General features: G+C 33.3%; 1 protein-coding gene across 7 annotated transcripts in view; it reads right to left on the bottom strand.

Annotated features, from left to right (window-relative positions):
* ZDHHC21 (zDHHC palmitoyltransferase 21) overlaps positions 1-16,997 on the bottom strand; it is a 51,962-nt gene that overhangs the window by 24,851 nt on the left and 10,114 nt on the right. For 5 of the 7 annotated variants that reach the window (XM_080668941.1, XM_080668942.1, XM_080668945.1 and 2 more), the window contains 4 exons: positions 15,163-15,360; positions 13,571-13,669; positions 9,254-9,365; positions 5,669-5,807 (listed from right to left, as the gene is read on the bottom strand). In XM_080668941.1, coding sequence (XP_080525067.1) covers positions 5,669-5,807; positions 9,254-9,365; positions 13,571-13,669; positions 15,163-15,316 — 504 coding nt within the window. In that variant the 5' untranslated portion in view covers positions 15,317-15,360. The remainder of the gene's footprint in view (positions 1-5,668; positions 5,808-9,253; positions 9,366-13,570; positions 13,670-15,162; positions 15,361-16,997) is intronic. The other 2 variants (XM_080668947.1, XM_080668946.1) reach the window with 1 other exon arrangement.

Raw genomic sequence — 16,997 nt, 5'->3', positions numbered from 1 at the left:
CATAGAAACAAAACAATTCTAAAATTTGTATGGAACCACAAAAGACCCCAAATAACCAAAGCAATCTTCAGAAAGAGTAAAGCTAAAAAGCACCACATTTTCTGATTTTGAACTACATTACAAAGCTATAGTAATCAAAACAGTTTGATACGGGCATAAAAACAAACACATAGATCACTGGGACAGAAAAGAAAGCCAAGAAACAAACCCATGCATATATATGGTCAATTAATTTCCAACAAAGGAGCCAAGATTAGTCAATGGAGAAAGGACAGTCTCTTCAATAAATGGTGTTGGAAAAACTGTATAGCCACATGCAAAAGAATGGGCCAGAACCCTATCTTACACCATACACAAAATACAACTCAAAAAGGATTAAAGACTTGAATGTAAAACCTGAAACCATAAAATGCAGGGAAGAAAACATACAGGGTAAGTTCCTTGACATTGGTATTGACATAGACTTGAATTTGACACCAAAAACAAAGCAACAAATAAAAATAAACAAACCAGTGAGACTACATCAAACTAAAAAGCCTCTGCACAGCAAAAGAAACCAAAAATGAAAAGACAATCTATAGAATGGCAAAAAATATACTTGCAAATCATTTTTCTGATAATGGGTTAATATCCAAAATATATAAAGAACTCTACAAGTCAGTAATAGAAAAAAAATGTTTAAAAAATGGGCAAAGGAACTGAATAGTCATTGTTCCAAAGAAGTCACACAGATGGCTGACGGTTACATGAAAAGGTGCTCAGCATCACTAATCATCAGGAAATTGCAAATCAAAGTCACAAGGTATCACTCACACCTATTAAAATGGCTATCATAAAAAAGCAACAAAGGTAAGTGTTGGCAAGAATGTGAAGAAAGGAAACCCTTGTACACTGTGGTGGGAAAATAAATTGATGAAGCCACTATGGAAGACAGTATGGGGACTCCTCAAAAAAATTACAAATAGAACCACCACATAATCCAGCAATTCCACTTCTGGATATACACACACACACATATATATATACAGGATATCAAAGAGAAAGCTACACTCCCATGTTCACTGTAACATAATCAAAATCGCCAAACTATGGAAACAGCCTAGGTGTTCAACAGATGAATACATAAGGAAGATGTGGAATATAAATGCAATGGAATATTATTCAGCAATAAGAACATTTGTTACATATGGATGCACCTGATGACATTATATATGCTAAGTGAAATTTGCCAGACAAAGACAAATATTTCATGGCATCACTTAAATGTGGGATTTATAAACTTTTCTTTAAAAGTTCAAACTCATAGGGACAGAAAGTAAAATGGTTGCCAGGGGCTGCAGGGAATAAGGAGAGGTTGTTAAAAGGGTAGTACAAACTGTAGCTATAAGGTAAATAAGGTCTGAGGATCTAATGTAAAACATGGTGACCATAGTTCATAACACTGTATTGTATAATTAAAATTGGCTAAGAGAGTAGAACTCAAGTGGTCTCACCAAATTAATTAATTAATTAATTTGTATGTCTTAACTGGATGAAGGAATCCTTTCACAGTGTATATGTATTTGACATGTATATCAAATCACCATTATGTACAATTTAAATATTTATATTTTTATGTCAATTATACCTCAGTAAAGTTGAAATAAAATAAGTTAACTGAATCATAAAAGCAGCCAAAGAAAAGATACATTATTTCAATGAAATAACAATAAGACTAGCAACAAATTTTACAATAGAAATAATGGAAACTATGAAACAATGGAATAACACCTTTAATAACAGAAAGTAACTCCACGTTATAATTCTACTTCAAGCAAGTAAGTCCTTCAGAAGTGAAATAAAAACATTTTCAGATGAACTCAAACTAGGAAAATGTGGTCCAGCAGATTTGCACTAATAGGCAGAAAAAATACTTCCAGAAAGAAGTTAGATATTTCTGGAGAACTAGGAGAAGCATTGATATTTGGACAACTCTAAATGAAAATTGACTTCATATAACATATGCATTATAGCACATAATATGTAAACAACAATAATATCTTGTGTCTTTTAGTTCTACATTTATATTATACCCCAAATTAATAACAGAAAAAATACTTTAAGGAAAGAATCTTTACTACAAATGAAGAGGCGTAATTTATAATGATACCAGAGTCAATCCATCCAATCCAGATATTGTAATATAGCTTCAAATGATCAACATCTAAATCAATAAAATGACTAGAATTTATTCCAATGAATATTAAGTGCCTTTTGAACATTTGGTTTGCTTCAGATCACTGGGATATTTAGGGATATATAAATTATAAAATATGTTCTCCAGGCTTAATTATGTAATAATTCTGGTCCTAGAATTTAGCTTTGCTCTAGTAAAGTATTTTAGAAACAACAATAATAAACATTCTGTTCTTATGAATTTAACTTAGTCCAATAAAATTGTCTTTTCTTATATTGGGCAACATATGGTGAAGTTCTCCATATATCTAACTTGATAATATATGAATCACTTCATGATTCAGAGAATATATAATAAACAAGGTTAAAACATACTAGATTCTTCAATATGACTTTGGGATTGTCATAACATAACCCCTTTGGGTTTCAATTTCATTATGTCTAATATGAAGGTAATTATGAAAGCATCCTATTTAATACAATAAGGATACTTGGTCTAGAGGACAATTTCTGCTCCACGCTACTAGAATATCTCTGACAAGTACCTAGAACTATTTATAATTTATTGCTTTTACTTAAGATGCTTATTTACAGCCAACATGAGCTAGCTAATTATTTGATTTCTATTTGATAAACCTATTGGTTAACATTCTTATGATTTCTTAAAATTAAAAATCACCTGTATTGTTTTATAATTGATTGCTTTAAGGAAAATCTAGTTTGAATTTCCAAAACCCAACTTATACTCATTTTTATCTTTTCCTCCTCGATTTTTAATCTTTTACTACGCTGCTAGTCTTCCATTAACATCCAAAATGAAGGTAAATATATATATTTCTAAGTACTCAAATATTATCACCTATAATCAGTTTTTCCATTAAAAATGTCAATTGGTAGTAATAATTTTTCCAGAGTTTCTACCTTTAATTTGGAGAGAAAATCATATTTTGTAATTTCAAATGTCTAATCCTTCAATTGAATATTACCACTCTATTCTTATTTGGTATTGGAATTTCTTTAAGTCTATGGTAAATTTCCCAGTAATGTTTTCAAACAGTCTAAAAATAAGCCAAAGATAAATAGTTCCTTCCATCTGAGAGCTTTCACAAAAATCAAATGTAACATAAGTTAAATGTATATTATATACAAGGTACTTTTATAAATGTGTTATCTTATTTAATTTCATAATTATTTACATTTCTCAGAAAAAAACACTGCAATTTCAGGAAGATTAAATGATGTGTCAAAGGTTATACATATAATAAGAAATGCCAGGCATTGATCCTAGGTATATCTGTTTACAAAGCCAAGATCATTCCAGTACGAGGGGTTGGCAAACTCAGTATAAAGATCCAGATAGTTGCCCTGGCTAGTGTGGGCTCAGTGGCTGGAGCATTGTGCGGTATACTAAAAGGTCATGGGTTGATTCCAGATCAGGGCACATACCAGGTTGTGGGTTTAATCCTGGTCATGGTTCATGCAGGAGGCAACTGATCAATGTTTTCTCACTCTCTCCATCCCTTCCTACCATCCTTTCTCTTTCTCTCCCTTCTCCCTCCCTTTCTCTCTAAAATCAATAAAATAAGTAATGGTTTTTAAAAAATAGGTGGAGGGTCTAACTTAACCCAAAGCCCATAGTTTGCCAATTCCTCCAAGATAATACAATGCATTCCCTCCTAGAGAATTTCTATTAGCTTTTCATTAACAGCAATAAATTTTCTCTCTCACTGTTAAAAAAGTTACGACTTTAATCTTACTGGGCAATTTTATTTTAATGCTTTCCTTATTAGGCTCAATTATTTGAAACAGGTTATTATTGGGAAACTATGCACAACCTTTTATAATGTCTAAATACAGTACCAATCATATCAGAAATTATTCTACAAATAAGATGAAATATTCCTAAAACCATATATAGTACTGGCATACACAAAATACTTAGTGTGAAAATAATCAATATTTAAAGTTCCTATACTGAACTTTTTTCACTTACTTGTATATAATTACAATTGCTCAATCTATGTATATTTAATAAGCATAACCACAGCCCAGAAACAGTAACAAATGTCCTTATAATTACATAAAATAATACATACAAGAAATATAAATATATAGAACTCAAAGACCTTCTCTCCCTTATTCCAAAATTTAATTATGTGTACCACCACTGAACTTGTTATTTTTAATAAAAAAGATTGAAATAATGTAAAGAAAGAAAAACTTCCTATCAAGATTTTTCTTTCTTGCCAAAACCGGTTTGGCTCAGTGGATAGAGCGTCAGCCTGCGGACTGAAAGGTCCCAGGTTCGATTCCGGTCAAGGGCATGTAACTTGGTTGCGGGCACATCCCCAGTAGGAGGTGTGCAAGAGGCAGCTGATCGATGTTTCTCTCTCATCGATGTTTCTGACTATCTATCCCTCTTCCTTCCTCTCTGTAAAAAATCAATAAAAAAAAATATTAAAAAGAAAGAATCCTTTCTTATAAAAAAAAAAAAAGATTTTTCTTTCTTCCCTCTCTCCTCCCCTTTCTTCCTCACATGCACATTTGCACACCTGTGCATTCTCTCTCTCTCTCTCTCTCTCTTACACACACACACACACACAGTATTTTAAAAACACAAAGTCTAAATGACATACAATCTGAGAGTCAAAAACCAGCTCTATAAGAAAGCAAACAAAGTAAGATTCAGAAAACACAAGATCGGGTTCAAATCCCAGCTCTCCAACTAAAATTAGTTGAATAATCACTTCTTAGCTTTGTGCCTTTAACAACTACTAATTAAAAGTCTGTTAGTCTACTTCCTCATCTATGATAGTGGGCAAAACTGTACTCACCTCAAGTAGTGGTTATGAGTACTAGAGTGAGAACTAAAATGACAAGCCATAGCATAGTGTTGATATATAGTCAAAGACTTAAAACTCCTAGTTGCTGCTATTACCAATACCACCACTACCATCACCATTTTGGGCAAGTACTATTAACATCTGTTGTATTTCTTCTACATAGCAAGAAAAGTACTGCCTTTCCTCAAATGATATATATATAACAACTTTTTGAAGCATCCTACAAATTCTATTATTATATTATATATTGTTCAAAGTTAGGGGGAAACATCTTTTTTCCCAATAATTTAAAGTTCTTTTGAAAAAAATTAATGTCTATTTTTATTCCTGAAAAGAAATAAGTAGTTAACATTTTTCACTTTGTTTCTCATTATTGTAGATATTTTAAACCAAAACATATACTGTATATCAAAAGATCTATTACATTGCTTTTTAAAGAAAATCATCCAACACTAATAATCACAAATAGATTTGGTTAAAAGGTAATGTCCGATTCGGGTCTACTTTCTCAATCCCAGTATGTCTTAAAATCCATTAATTTGGGGTTTATTTTTATTGCTTTTGTTTTCAATCTTCTGAACATAAAGGAAGCATGTTGATAAATGTATGCTATAGCTGCTCTAACATTAGTGAATATAAACATTTCTTACCAAGTTACGCTTTTTTAGTGGAAGAAAGTAATAATAGTGGCAGAAAGAAAACATCAGTGCATAGCAAGTAAGAAGTTCAGTGTAGAAACACAACTGCAGAAAAAGCCAATGATTATCTTCACCAACACAATTGTTAATCCTGAAGAAAAAAAATAAAAAGAAATTAAACTTTAATAAGATGTTAATTTCAGAATTGGTAAAAATAAACACAAAAAACTTCTTATATGGGTAACTTCATGGAGACAGGCTAACATCACTCAAACCTAAAAGCAAACAGTACATAGGAAAATATATAATATCTGTAAAGCACTTTGTACTTTACAAAGGAAGCCCATATATATGATCCTTCTTTAACTCACAAACACCCCATGAGGCAGGAAGAGCAGATGTGAGAACAGGAACAAAGGCATTAAACTCTCCAGAGATGTACAGTTAGAACCTAAGACACTTGCCAAAGCAAGTAGTTAGCAATGAAGAGAACAAGAACCTTCTCCTACACAGTGCTCTTCTATGAAGCATTCTAGCTTCGAGAGCAATTTGAATGATGTGAAGTAAAATAACTTAATCCTGCCACTCTGACATAACTGCTAAGCATTCACAATTCTTCTTACTTTTAAAAGCTATCCTTGGTTGCTAAAAATAGACATATATCCAAAACTACTTACAGATTCTTAGAGCTACACTTTCAGCAATACAATAGAGAACCATAACTAAGAAAAACGATTAATGTCATAATCCCCAAAATTTCAAAGCTAATGCAAGCTAAATGTTTTATTATTCCAAAATTTATTGTACCCAAATTTTCAGAATATTTTACAATTCCAGGAGAAAACCCTAGTTCAGAACTGTAAGTTACCCTGTACAAATGTTTTTATTTCAATATATTATACTGGCACTGTTTTGTGGGGTTTTTTTAGAAGAATGTTTTTGGGTTTTGTTTTGTGTGTGTTTTTTTGGCATTTTTTTTGGTACATATTTTTATTGATTTTGGAGAGAGGGAGAGGGAAAGATAGAAACATCAATGATGAGAATCATTGATGGGCTGCCTCCTGCACACCCCCTACTGGGGATTGAGCCCGCAACCCAAGTATGTGCCCTTGATGGGAATCGAACCCAGGACCCTTCAGTCCTCAGGCCAATGCTCTATCCACTGAGCCAAACTAGCCAGGGCACTGGCACTGTTTTTAAAAAACTATATAATAGGTTCAATTCCTAATTTAAATTGTTGTTTTAAAAGTGTGTTATTAAAGTATTTTTTAAAATCAGATATAGAACTAAACGGAAAACCTTGCAGAGGCATTCCTTAGACTTAAGAGCTCATTCTTTGTTAGTAAGAAAATGTCCTGTGTTTTGTTACTCACAAGCAGAGCTATCGAAGTGTTTATGTATGTACTCTGCAACAGAGACTGCTTGAAAGATGACTTATCCCTGTCTTATCCTTCCTGTCCCCCTAAATTTGAGAACAACTGCTGATACTGGCATTTTTCTTAACCAGAAAGCTTTAAGAAGCACTAAGGTCCTTAGTTTATATATGTAAGCAGTGGTCGGCAAACTCATTAGTCAACAGAGCCAAATATCAACAGTACAACAACTGAAATTTCTTTTGAGAGCCAAATTTTTTAAACTTAAACTTCTTCTAACACCACTTCTTCAAAATAGACTCGCCCAGGCCATGGTATTTTGTGGAAGAGCCACACTCAAGGGGCCAAAGAGCCGCATGTGGCTCGCGAGCCGCAGTTTGCCGACCACAGTATGTAAGAGTTCTCTTGGTAACAATTATACTACATAGAAAAAGTGACCAGATTCAGATCAGAGAAAATCTTATGGTGACCTGAGAACTGACCTCCAAATCTAAAGCTTTAGGCAGTTAGAACAATGCCATTTCTGAAAATAACAAAAATTCTCTTTGTTTCCAATTTACACTGTATAGTTTCCCTCACTCTGAGTATCTCAACAACATTCTATTAGGAAATTAACTCATGAAAATTCCTAAGTTTATTCAGGCCCCTGGTCTACCCTCTTTTCCTATCCTCCAACTCTTTCTACTTCCACTCTTCTTCCCAATATTTTGAGAAGTTGACTAAATTGGAAGCAAGAGGCATAGAAATAGGGAACTCACCACAATCTTCGAGTTTGGCTAAACAGCACTTTACTGTATTTTGTCACTGAGTTAATCTTTATTCTTTAAAAATAAAAATATCACTAATCTTTATAGTACCAAAATATTTCCTTATTCACTGTTTATGTTTTTAAGCTTAAACTATTGCATTCTTTTAAAGGGAAGTATCAATATCCAACCATATATGAACATTTATTATATTTTTAATCAGAAATATTGCTCTAAAAAGTGTATAAAATTGAGTTTTTCAGTGTGATTACAACTTACCAGTTTGCCTAGCTTTTATTATCTATTACTATTATAATTATAAAAGATCACTGAATTGTAGAAAACACTTGAGGATTAACCTATATAAATTCTAGGCACATTTTTAAAGACTAACTATGTGTTATAAACTATACTATCTTATTGATGAAGTATATATAGTAACAAAGTGCTTTTATCTAAAAGTGCTTTTTATCTACTTAAATAACCAGTTTATAGTAAAACACAAATTTCCACTAAAACCTTGCTAATAACTTGTGCTATCAAAATAAGTTATCAAAAAATAAGGGAAACTCTAAATTGATTAGCATTACTAGACAAAGCTAAACTCTTCCCTCGAGTCAGCTTTAGATATAAGCAGTTATAAATTTAACAAGCCTGCTATACAGTTAACTTTGTATATATGCATGCATGTATGTACAAACATAAACATAGATATACACAGATATGTTTATAGAATGCTACACTATACCAGTTTAAATATTTATACAGCTATCCCATGCTAGAAAAACATTTAAATACAATATCTTGTTCACAGATTCTTGTGACAGCTTTGAAGTGAGACACAATGCAGAATTCTCATAGCATTTGTTTTAAAAATTCGGTTTTTCAAGTAAACATTTTCTGTAAATATTACAAGAGAGCCCCCTATTGACCAAAAATGTTGGCTGTTCAGCGGAATCAGCTGATTTACACTCACACAAATCCAGCATGTATGTAATCTTAATACCTAAAACATCGAATACTGAAAAAGGCTTAAGGGGAGAGGAATGAGGTTAGGGTACCTGAAATGTATTGTTCTTTAAACAAATGGAAAGGAAAATATAAACAATGGGATGTATACAGTTTATTACAGTTAGAAACAATAAGAGCTACTATTTAAGTACTTTCTAAGTCTCAGACACTGTACAAAATGTTTTACATACATGCCTCATTTAATATAACCACTTTAGTCCTTTGTATATGTGGCTGCATGTTAATTCTTAGCTTTCCACTAGAATATTACCTTGTTAGAAAAGATAGGATCTCTGTGGGGGGAAAAAATGATTTTGGGAGTTCATAGAACCGTATCAAAAATGTATGCTTATTAAAAGGTGTTTTTAAACTACATCACCTTCATGTAACTTTTGTTTAAACCTGCTAAGTACTAAAATTTAGTTTTACTAGTTTTTTCTAAAAGTGAATAACTATTCATTTCTTACCATGGACAGTGATGATCCATTCTCCTAACACAGTGGCCACAGCGGCTGCAGTGGTGGGAACGCTTTGGTCTCATCAAATTACACTTGTTACATAATTCCCAGAACTCCCTTTCTAGGGAAAGAAATTAAAATCCATTTAATGAAGGTAAAAGAGTAATGTTGCAATTTAGCAACAACTGTTTAGAGATTTTATAGAAAGTCTTCAATATATATGTCTAAGAAATTTTTCCTCTAGTCTCCAGTATGTGTTTCACATAAATGTTGTTGCTCTGTTCTATGTATGTCTGATTTTGTATGTTTCTAATTTTCAATACTATAAAAAAAATAAGACACTATTATTAGTCAAACTAAGGGATAAAAAACAATGTATTTGGGTTTGGGACATAGTGCTATAAGTAAAATTCAATGACAAACCCCTAAAATATAACCAAATTATTATATTAAGACAGAATTTTATTTAAACAAATTTCTAGAAATTTTGTTATCTAAAGGCTCTAAAAAAGGAATAATGGTGAGTTCTGGTTTCATGGATTAATAAATCAAAATAAATCCTATAATCCAAGGGTGGGCAAACTTTTTCACTCGAGGGCCACAATGGGTTTTTAAACTGGACCGGAGGGCCGGAACAAAAGCATGGATGGAGTGTTTGTGTGAACTAATATAAATTCAAAGTAAAGGAGCGGAGGGGGGAGCAAGAGAACCAGATAGAACAGCCGGATCCGGCCCTCGGGCCATAGTTTGCCCACGGCTGCTATAATCTCATTAGAGAAACAGATTGCATTCCCAACCCTCAAACCATTTTATTTTCTCATATTAATGAGTTCATTGGTGAAAGTTTATGGGGGGGATTTGGAAAAGATTTTCAGATGGGTTTAGGAGGTTATTAGAATAGTTTCAACCTACATATCTGTAAATCACGTACTTCTTGGTCTTCTCCCTTTCCTTCTTTAGGTGTATGCATGTGCAAATAGGACCGTGGTGACCAATATATTCTGATGTCTGATAACTACCTACAATACTATTGTACCAGCCATCTCAAAATATAAAATAAAAGCCTATGGGAGAGAAAATCCAATTGCTAATTTATAACTATAAATAAATTAAGAACTCACAAATATATTTTTAAAAAGAAAAATCAAAACCTAAAACTAATCAGAGAAAAAAAAATTCCACAAATGACTGAGGATTTTAATATAAGTAAACAGCATCACTTTTTTTTTTTTTTTTTTATTGTAAGAGAACATTTATTTGGTAAATCATAGTGGTAGAAAAAGTAATTCCTAGAAGAAATGGACTTAGGAAACAAGTTACCTGGAAGGGCCCTTGGAGCTTGGAAGTGAGGAAGCTAATGGTAATGGGTCTGGGACAGGGAGGGGGGAGAGGAAAAAGAAGGGGAAAGGCAAGGGCGTGCTCCAGAGGAAGAGCACAGAGGGTCCTCTTCTAAGGGCTTTAAGGGTGAAGATTTTAGGGGAAGTCCCATGGGAAGATCTCAAGAGAATATTCAGCAGTTTTCCAGGTGAGCATAACACTGTTTAACATGGATCCTTATTAATGCTGTAAATACATGAATGAATATAAAACAAGGTTTTATTTTGTTTTGTTTATCCCTCAGAAAGGAAGGAAGCACCTTCTGTTTCAGTCTTTTAAAAGACTCCAATTGTTAAGGGGCCCTCTCTCAATTACTGCATTTCAAATCACAAAGTAATGTTTTGGAGAAAATATAATTTAAAACTACCAAAATCAATACAAGGTTTGGGTCTTAATAGTGATTTCCGGCCCTAACCAGTTTGGCTCAGTGGACAGAGCGTCAGCCTGCAGATTGAAAGGTCCCAGGTTCGATTCCGGTCAAGGGCATGTACCTTGGTTGTGGGCACATCCCCAGTAGGGGGTGTGCAGGAGGCAGCTGATCAATGTTTCTCTCATCGATGTTTCTAACTCTCTATCCCTCTCCCTTCCTCTCTGTAAAAAAAAAATCAGTAAAATGCATATTAAAAAAAAAAAAAATAGTGGTTTCCTGACAGAACTGGTTGCCAATGTAGGAAATAAATGTTAGTAAGTCTCCTACAGCTCACCTTTAAAAAGCAATATAAGCCCTGGCCAGGTGGCTCAGTTGGTTGGAGCACTGTCCAATACAACAAAAGGTTGCGGGTCCTATTCCCGGTCAGGGCACATGCCTAGGTTTCAGGTTCCATCCCCAGTCAGGACACCTATGGGAGGAAACTGATTATGTTTCTCATATCGGTAGTTCTCTCTCTCTTTCTCCCTTCTGCTCTCTCTAAAAAGCAATAAAAAAGCATATCCTCATGTGAGGATCAAAAATAAAAATTTAAAATAGAAAAAAAATATAAGCCTTGGCTGGTGTGTCCAGTGGTTAGAGCACTGGTTGCACACCCAAGGATCATGGGTTCAATTTCTGGTCAAGGGCACATACCTGGATTGCAGGTTTGATCCCTGGCCCCAGTTGGGTGCATGCAGGAGGCAACCAACCAAAGTATTTCTCTGACATCAATGTTTCTCTCTCTCTCTTCCCCGCCCCTTCCATTCTATCTAAATATCAATGGAGAAAATATCCTCAAGTGAGGATTAACAAAAATAATAATAATAATAAAATAAAAATAAAACAATGTAAGAGGGAGGAAAAAGGCAAAACTATGAGTGAATACATGACCCTCAGCATTAACAATGTGGGTTAAATTTCAAGGAACAATATTAGACAAATTTAAAACATGATATATTTTTTAAAACTTAGAAGCTATTGGTCTCTAACCACGTCAAAAAGTAGCTCTAGTGATGACAAAAAACACTAAAGTCAAAATTACTAATTAAGAAAGAGCTTGATGATGAAATGTTCTAAGACTGATTGTGGTGACAGTTGCATAACTCTGTAAATACACTAAAAGCCACTAAAGTGTATAACTAAATGGATAAATAATACTGCATATGAATTATACTCAATAAAGCTATTTTAAAAAGTTAAAAGATTGATAAAATCATTTCATGAAATTTGAAAGTGACAGAAGTATTATTTCTATATTTCAGAAGTGTGAATAATTTGAATAATATAAAAATACACTTAATTATTTCACTTGACTGTTTTATCTGCATGCCGAAAAGCTTGTAAAATCAAATTCTGGGGCCTAGACGGCATTGCTCAGTGGTTGAGCATCGACCTTTGAACCAGGAGGTCACAATTTTTTTAAATCTGTATTTAAAGTCATAGTAAAAGCTGGTGGAACAAGGATCTGTGCCTCAAATCTGTTCTGTAATATTCTGCCATGTGACCTATAAAGCATAATCTATGCTCCTGATCACACAGTCTACCTACCTCATACAATTACCCTGAAGATTATATGACATGAGATAGATATCGAGAGACTTTGAAAACATTAAAATATGATAAATTAACATATTTTTTGATTGGACAAAAAGGAAATCTTCTGAACTTAGCGAAGAAAAATAGGCCAAATGTCAATGGGACCAGATATAATACAGATATCCAAAAAGTCAGCAAGATGGTGTCCTCCGTTGCTATAGTCTATAAGCTAAAGGTGGTTTCGTGATTCAATTAGGCCCACAGATATTAACCTGCTTGGTATTCATTTAAAAACAATTTTTTAAAATTTTTAACTAGTTGCCAATATTTTTTTAAATCATGAAATTTCTCATAAAAAATTATTATTAAGTAAAAACGTAATTTCTCAAATAATTACATATCACTCAACAAATATTTACCCAGTGTTTACTAAGTGACAGAGACTGTTCAGGCACTGAGGACACAGCACTGAACAAATGAAGAAAACGAAACAGCCCTAACCGGTTTGGCTCAGTGGATAGAGCGTCGGCCTGCGGACTGAAGGGTCCCAGGTTCGATTCCGGTCAAAGGCATGTACCTTGGTTGTGGGCACAGCCCCAGTGGGAGGTGTGCAGGAGGCAGCTGATCGATGTCTCTCTCTCATTGATGTTTCTAACTCTCTATCCCTCTCCCTTCCTTTCTGAGAAAAATGAATAAAATATATTTAAAAAAAAACAAAAAAACGAAACAATAAATCTTCACCCTCTCCGTGGTCATACAGATCTAGGTGGGAGGACAGGCAAATCAATACACAAACTGAAAGAGACAGCCAAGGAGCGGGGGCATGAGGAGTAGGCTGGGATTTGCAATTTTAAATAGAGAACTCTAGAAAGGAAACATCTGAGAAAAAATTTTAAGTTGTAATAGATGTCATGCATAACTAATGCATACTAAAGGCAATAAATACATTAATAAAAAGGGTAATTCTGGAATAGTAAAACTGATAAATCCGAAGAGTACCATACCTCCATGTGGGATCTTAGGGTTCTCAGGGAGTCTTCCTGGATCAGTCACTGAGGCCCTTACTAAGGCAACCAGACAAAATATGGCAATGCCATAGAATACTAGAAGGAAAGGTAAAGGGTAGGAGAAGGGCAAAGGGAAAGGGAAGGGAAGAAAGAAAATTAGTTACTTACCCTTAGAAACATTTTTATCAACAAGCATATTTAAAGTTTAACTGCACATTTTAATTAATACCATCCAGATAAATAATTTTCAAAAGATGGAAAAATTAAATGATTAATTCACTTGGTTCATCAAATAATACTGCCAAGAGGACTATCTTAAGTATACCACTTTTAAATGTTACTTTGCATAATAACCAATAAACTTGTTGTAAATCATATTCTTTATTAATAGAGATTCCCAATAAGCAATGGTATAAATGAATGGGTTCCCTATTAAGTACATGTACTATACTTGAAAAAAATTAAAGCAGCATTTCTAAGCCTATCCTACAATTAAACTTTTTCATTAATTCTTAACTGGCTATCTTCAAAATTACTTTGAGTTAGTGATGTTCAATTGTTCCTTTCAATAGATTTTAAAATATTTCATTTGAAAATAAAGAATCTAGAAACTTTTTTAAAATGAAAAACTAGATAAAGTAACAGTAAGAGAAAAGAGATTCATTCATCATAATTCAACCTTTTAAATGAATAAAAACATAGGCATTTTTTGAGGGTGGGGTGGAGGAGAGGGCACTGCACCAGTAATAGGAAATTTAGTTCAAGTATTAACTACAGGGCTGACTACATGGCACTGGTCAATTTTATCACTTATATATCAGAAACCATATTTCTCACAGCTCTTGTGAGGTCAAAATGACATAATGTATACGGAAACTGTAAATGCCATGTACATGTAAACTATGTCGTTTCAAATTTAATCATAAGCAAGCCATCATCTATGAACTATAGCAGAAAATAATTATGTAGAAGTTCAAAGAGTATAATGAACATTTGTATCACAAAAATCTTAATTCTCATTAATGTATACCATCTTCATTCTTAAACTCTTTATACATTTGCACTAAGTACATAACAGAAATATTAAAAATACACAAATTGCCAAAACCGGTTTGGCTCAGTGGATAGAGCGTCAGCCTGCGGACTGAAAGGTCCCAGGTTCGATTCCGGTCAAGGGCATGTACCTTGGTTGCGGGCACATCCCCAGTAGGGGGTGTGCAGGAGGCAGCTGATCGATGTTTCTCTCTCATCGATGTTTCTAACTCTCTATCCCTCTCCCTTCCTCTCCGTAAAAAATCAATAAAATATATTTAAAAAAAAAAATACACAAATTGACAAAATGTATCTTTTTTAAAAATAAAATGATCTTTATATATTTTGTAGAGTTCGATATCTAACCTATTTATCTAACCCTGCAAAATAGTATATAAAGGACATTATTTTTTAAAATTTCCATAATTCAGTAAATAACTTAGTATTAATAGCACTAATATTAAAAGGAAGATTAATATAGTAGCACTATATTCTAAAAACATTCACAATAAAGAAAATCTTTAATTATATAAAGAAATAAAGACCTAGAAACTTACTTATTATTAATATGCCTGGAATATGTCCTTCTTCATAGTGAGGAAAGAGGACAATTTTGGGAATTATAACAATATTGTATAACCAGACAAAGACAATCAAACCCATGCAGCACCAACCATGTGGGTCAACAACAAAGTGAATCCGGAGACCCATTTTGCAGTCCTACAACTGCCTGCCAACCCACAGGAAAGACAATCCTACGGAGAGAGAAAGAAGAAAGAAGTTACTTACTAGTACACAGAAAAAAGTATTTCATTAAAACAAAATTACCTTATTGGCAACTATAACATAATACTTGTTGACTTTTCTTTGTATATTTTTGACAAAATAAAATACTTTAGAAAAGAAAAAAAAGTTTCAGGATATTCAAATTTCACCATAAGCTTCAAATAATTTAATTTTGATTTCCTTTATGAATTGCTATCATAGAATATAAATTGGCACTGCCTTCTGAAGTTAAATACAAGTCTATTCTTAACCCAGAAATTCCATGTGTAAACCCAAAAGAAATGAGTACACATATCCACCAAAAGATATATATGTTATATATAATTTTTTAGTAGTTTTAATCATAAGACTAACTGATGGTCATCCAAGTCAAAATAGCAGTAATTTTGTGGTGGGAAGGGTGTTTAACTGGAGAGGAACATAAGGGAACCTTAGAGGGGTTACAAATGTTCTCTCTCTTGACCTGGGTAGGTTTCATGGGTATATACATATGTAAAAATTCACTGAGCTGTCCACCTAAGATTTGTGCAATTTACTTTAATTTAAAACCATAGTAAAATGCTTATAAATCATTTTGAAAAATTATAATAAAAACTGAAAAGCAATTACAAATTGCCAAAATAATTAAATTTGTTGAATGAAGACCAATTAATCTTATTACTATCAAGGCTTTTTTCAGTTGAGTGTTAATAAAATAATGAGCCTCTTAACGTTAAGATACTTCTATACCTACATTAAAAAAATGACTTTAAAAATCCATTCTTTAGATGTAACTTATAAGCTTAAACAAATTATAATATAAAATACAATGACATAATACATTAATATACTACGATGATGTTTCGCAAACCAGAATCAACTGAGATTTTTAAAAATACTATTCTCAGACCCCAATCCAAATCTATTGAATCATAATTCTTTACAAAGTAAAGCTCAAAAACCAACAAAATGTTAAAAATGTTCCCCAATTGTATATGACACAGCTGAGTGATATCAAGGAACCACTAATTCAGGAGCTTCACTAAGACTTTACTGTTACAGCAATGAGTTGAACTCAGTTCAACAAATATTCATTGAGCCTCCACTATACAGCAGTTACCTGTGTAGACACAGTAATGAATAAGACATGGCCTTTGCTTAAAGCAATTAACAGTCTAATGGGGAAGGGAGTCATAAAATGGTTTTAATATAATATGGTAAGTTCCAGAGATGTGGACAAATTGTTACTAGAGGCACAAAAGACGAGGACTAATTAAATCAGGGCAAGACTTCCTATAGGGGGTGAAACCTGAGTTCAGTATTAAAAGATGAGTAAGTTATTCAAGTAAAGCAAAGTGACAATACTGTAAACAGAAGGAAGAGCAAAAGGTATACAAGGGTAAAAGTTGTAGGAGGTATTACAAATTGCCATCATAAATCACAAATCTTTCAGTGGAGAGAGAGTCAGTGGTGAGAAGGTGCTATATCAAGAAGGACAGTAAGATGCCATGTTAAAATATTAAAAGAGTTCATTCATTCCTGGAAGGTGTGGCTCAGTTTGTTGAGCAGTGTCTCATGCACCAAAAGGTCATCCTGATCAGGGCACAAGGCCAGGTTTCGGAGATCC

This window comes from Plecotus auritus (assembly GCF_963455305.1).
Source record: "Plecotus auritus genome assembly, chromosome: 5".
Classification (NCBI taxonomy): Eukaryota; Metazoa; Chordata; class Mammalia; order Chiroptera; family Vespertilionidae; genus Plecotus; species Plecotus auritus.
This window is presented reverse-complemented; position numbering and strand designations above follow the sequence as displayed.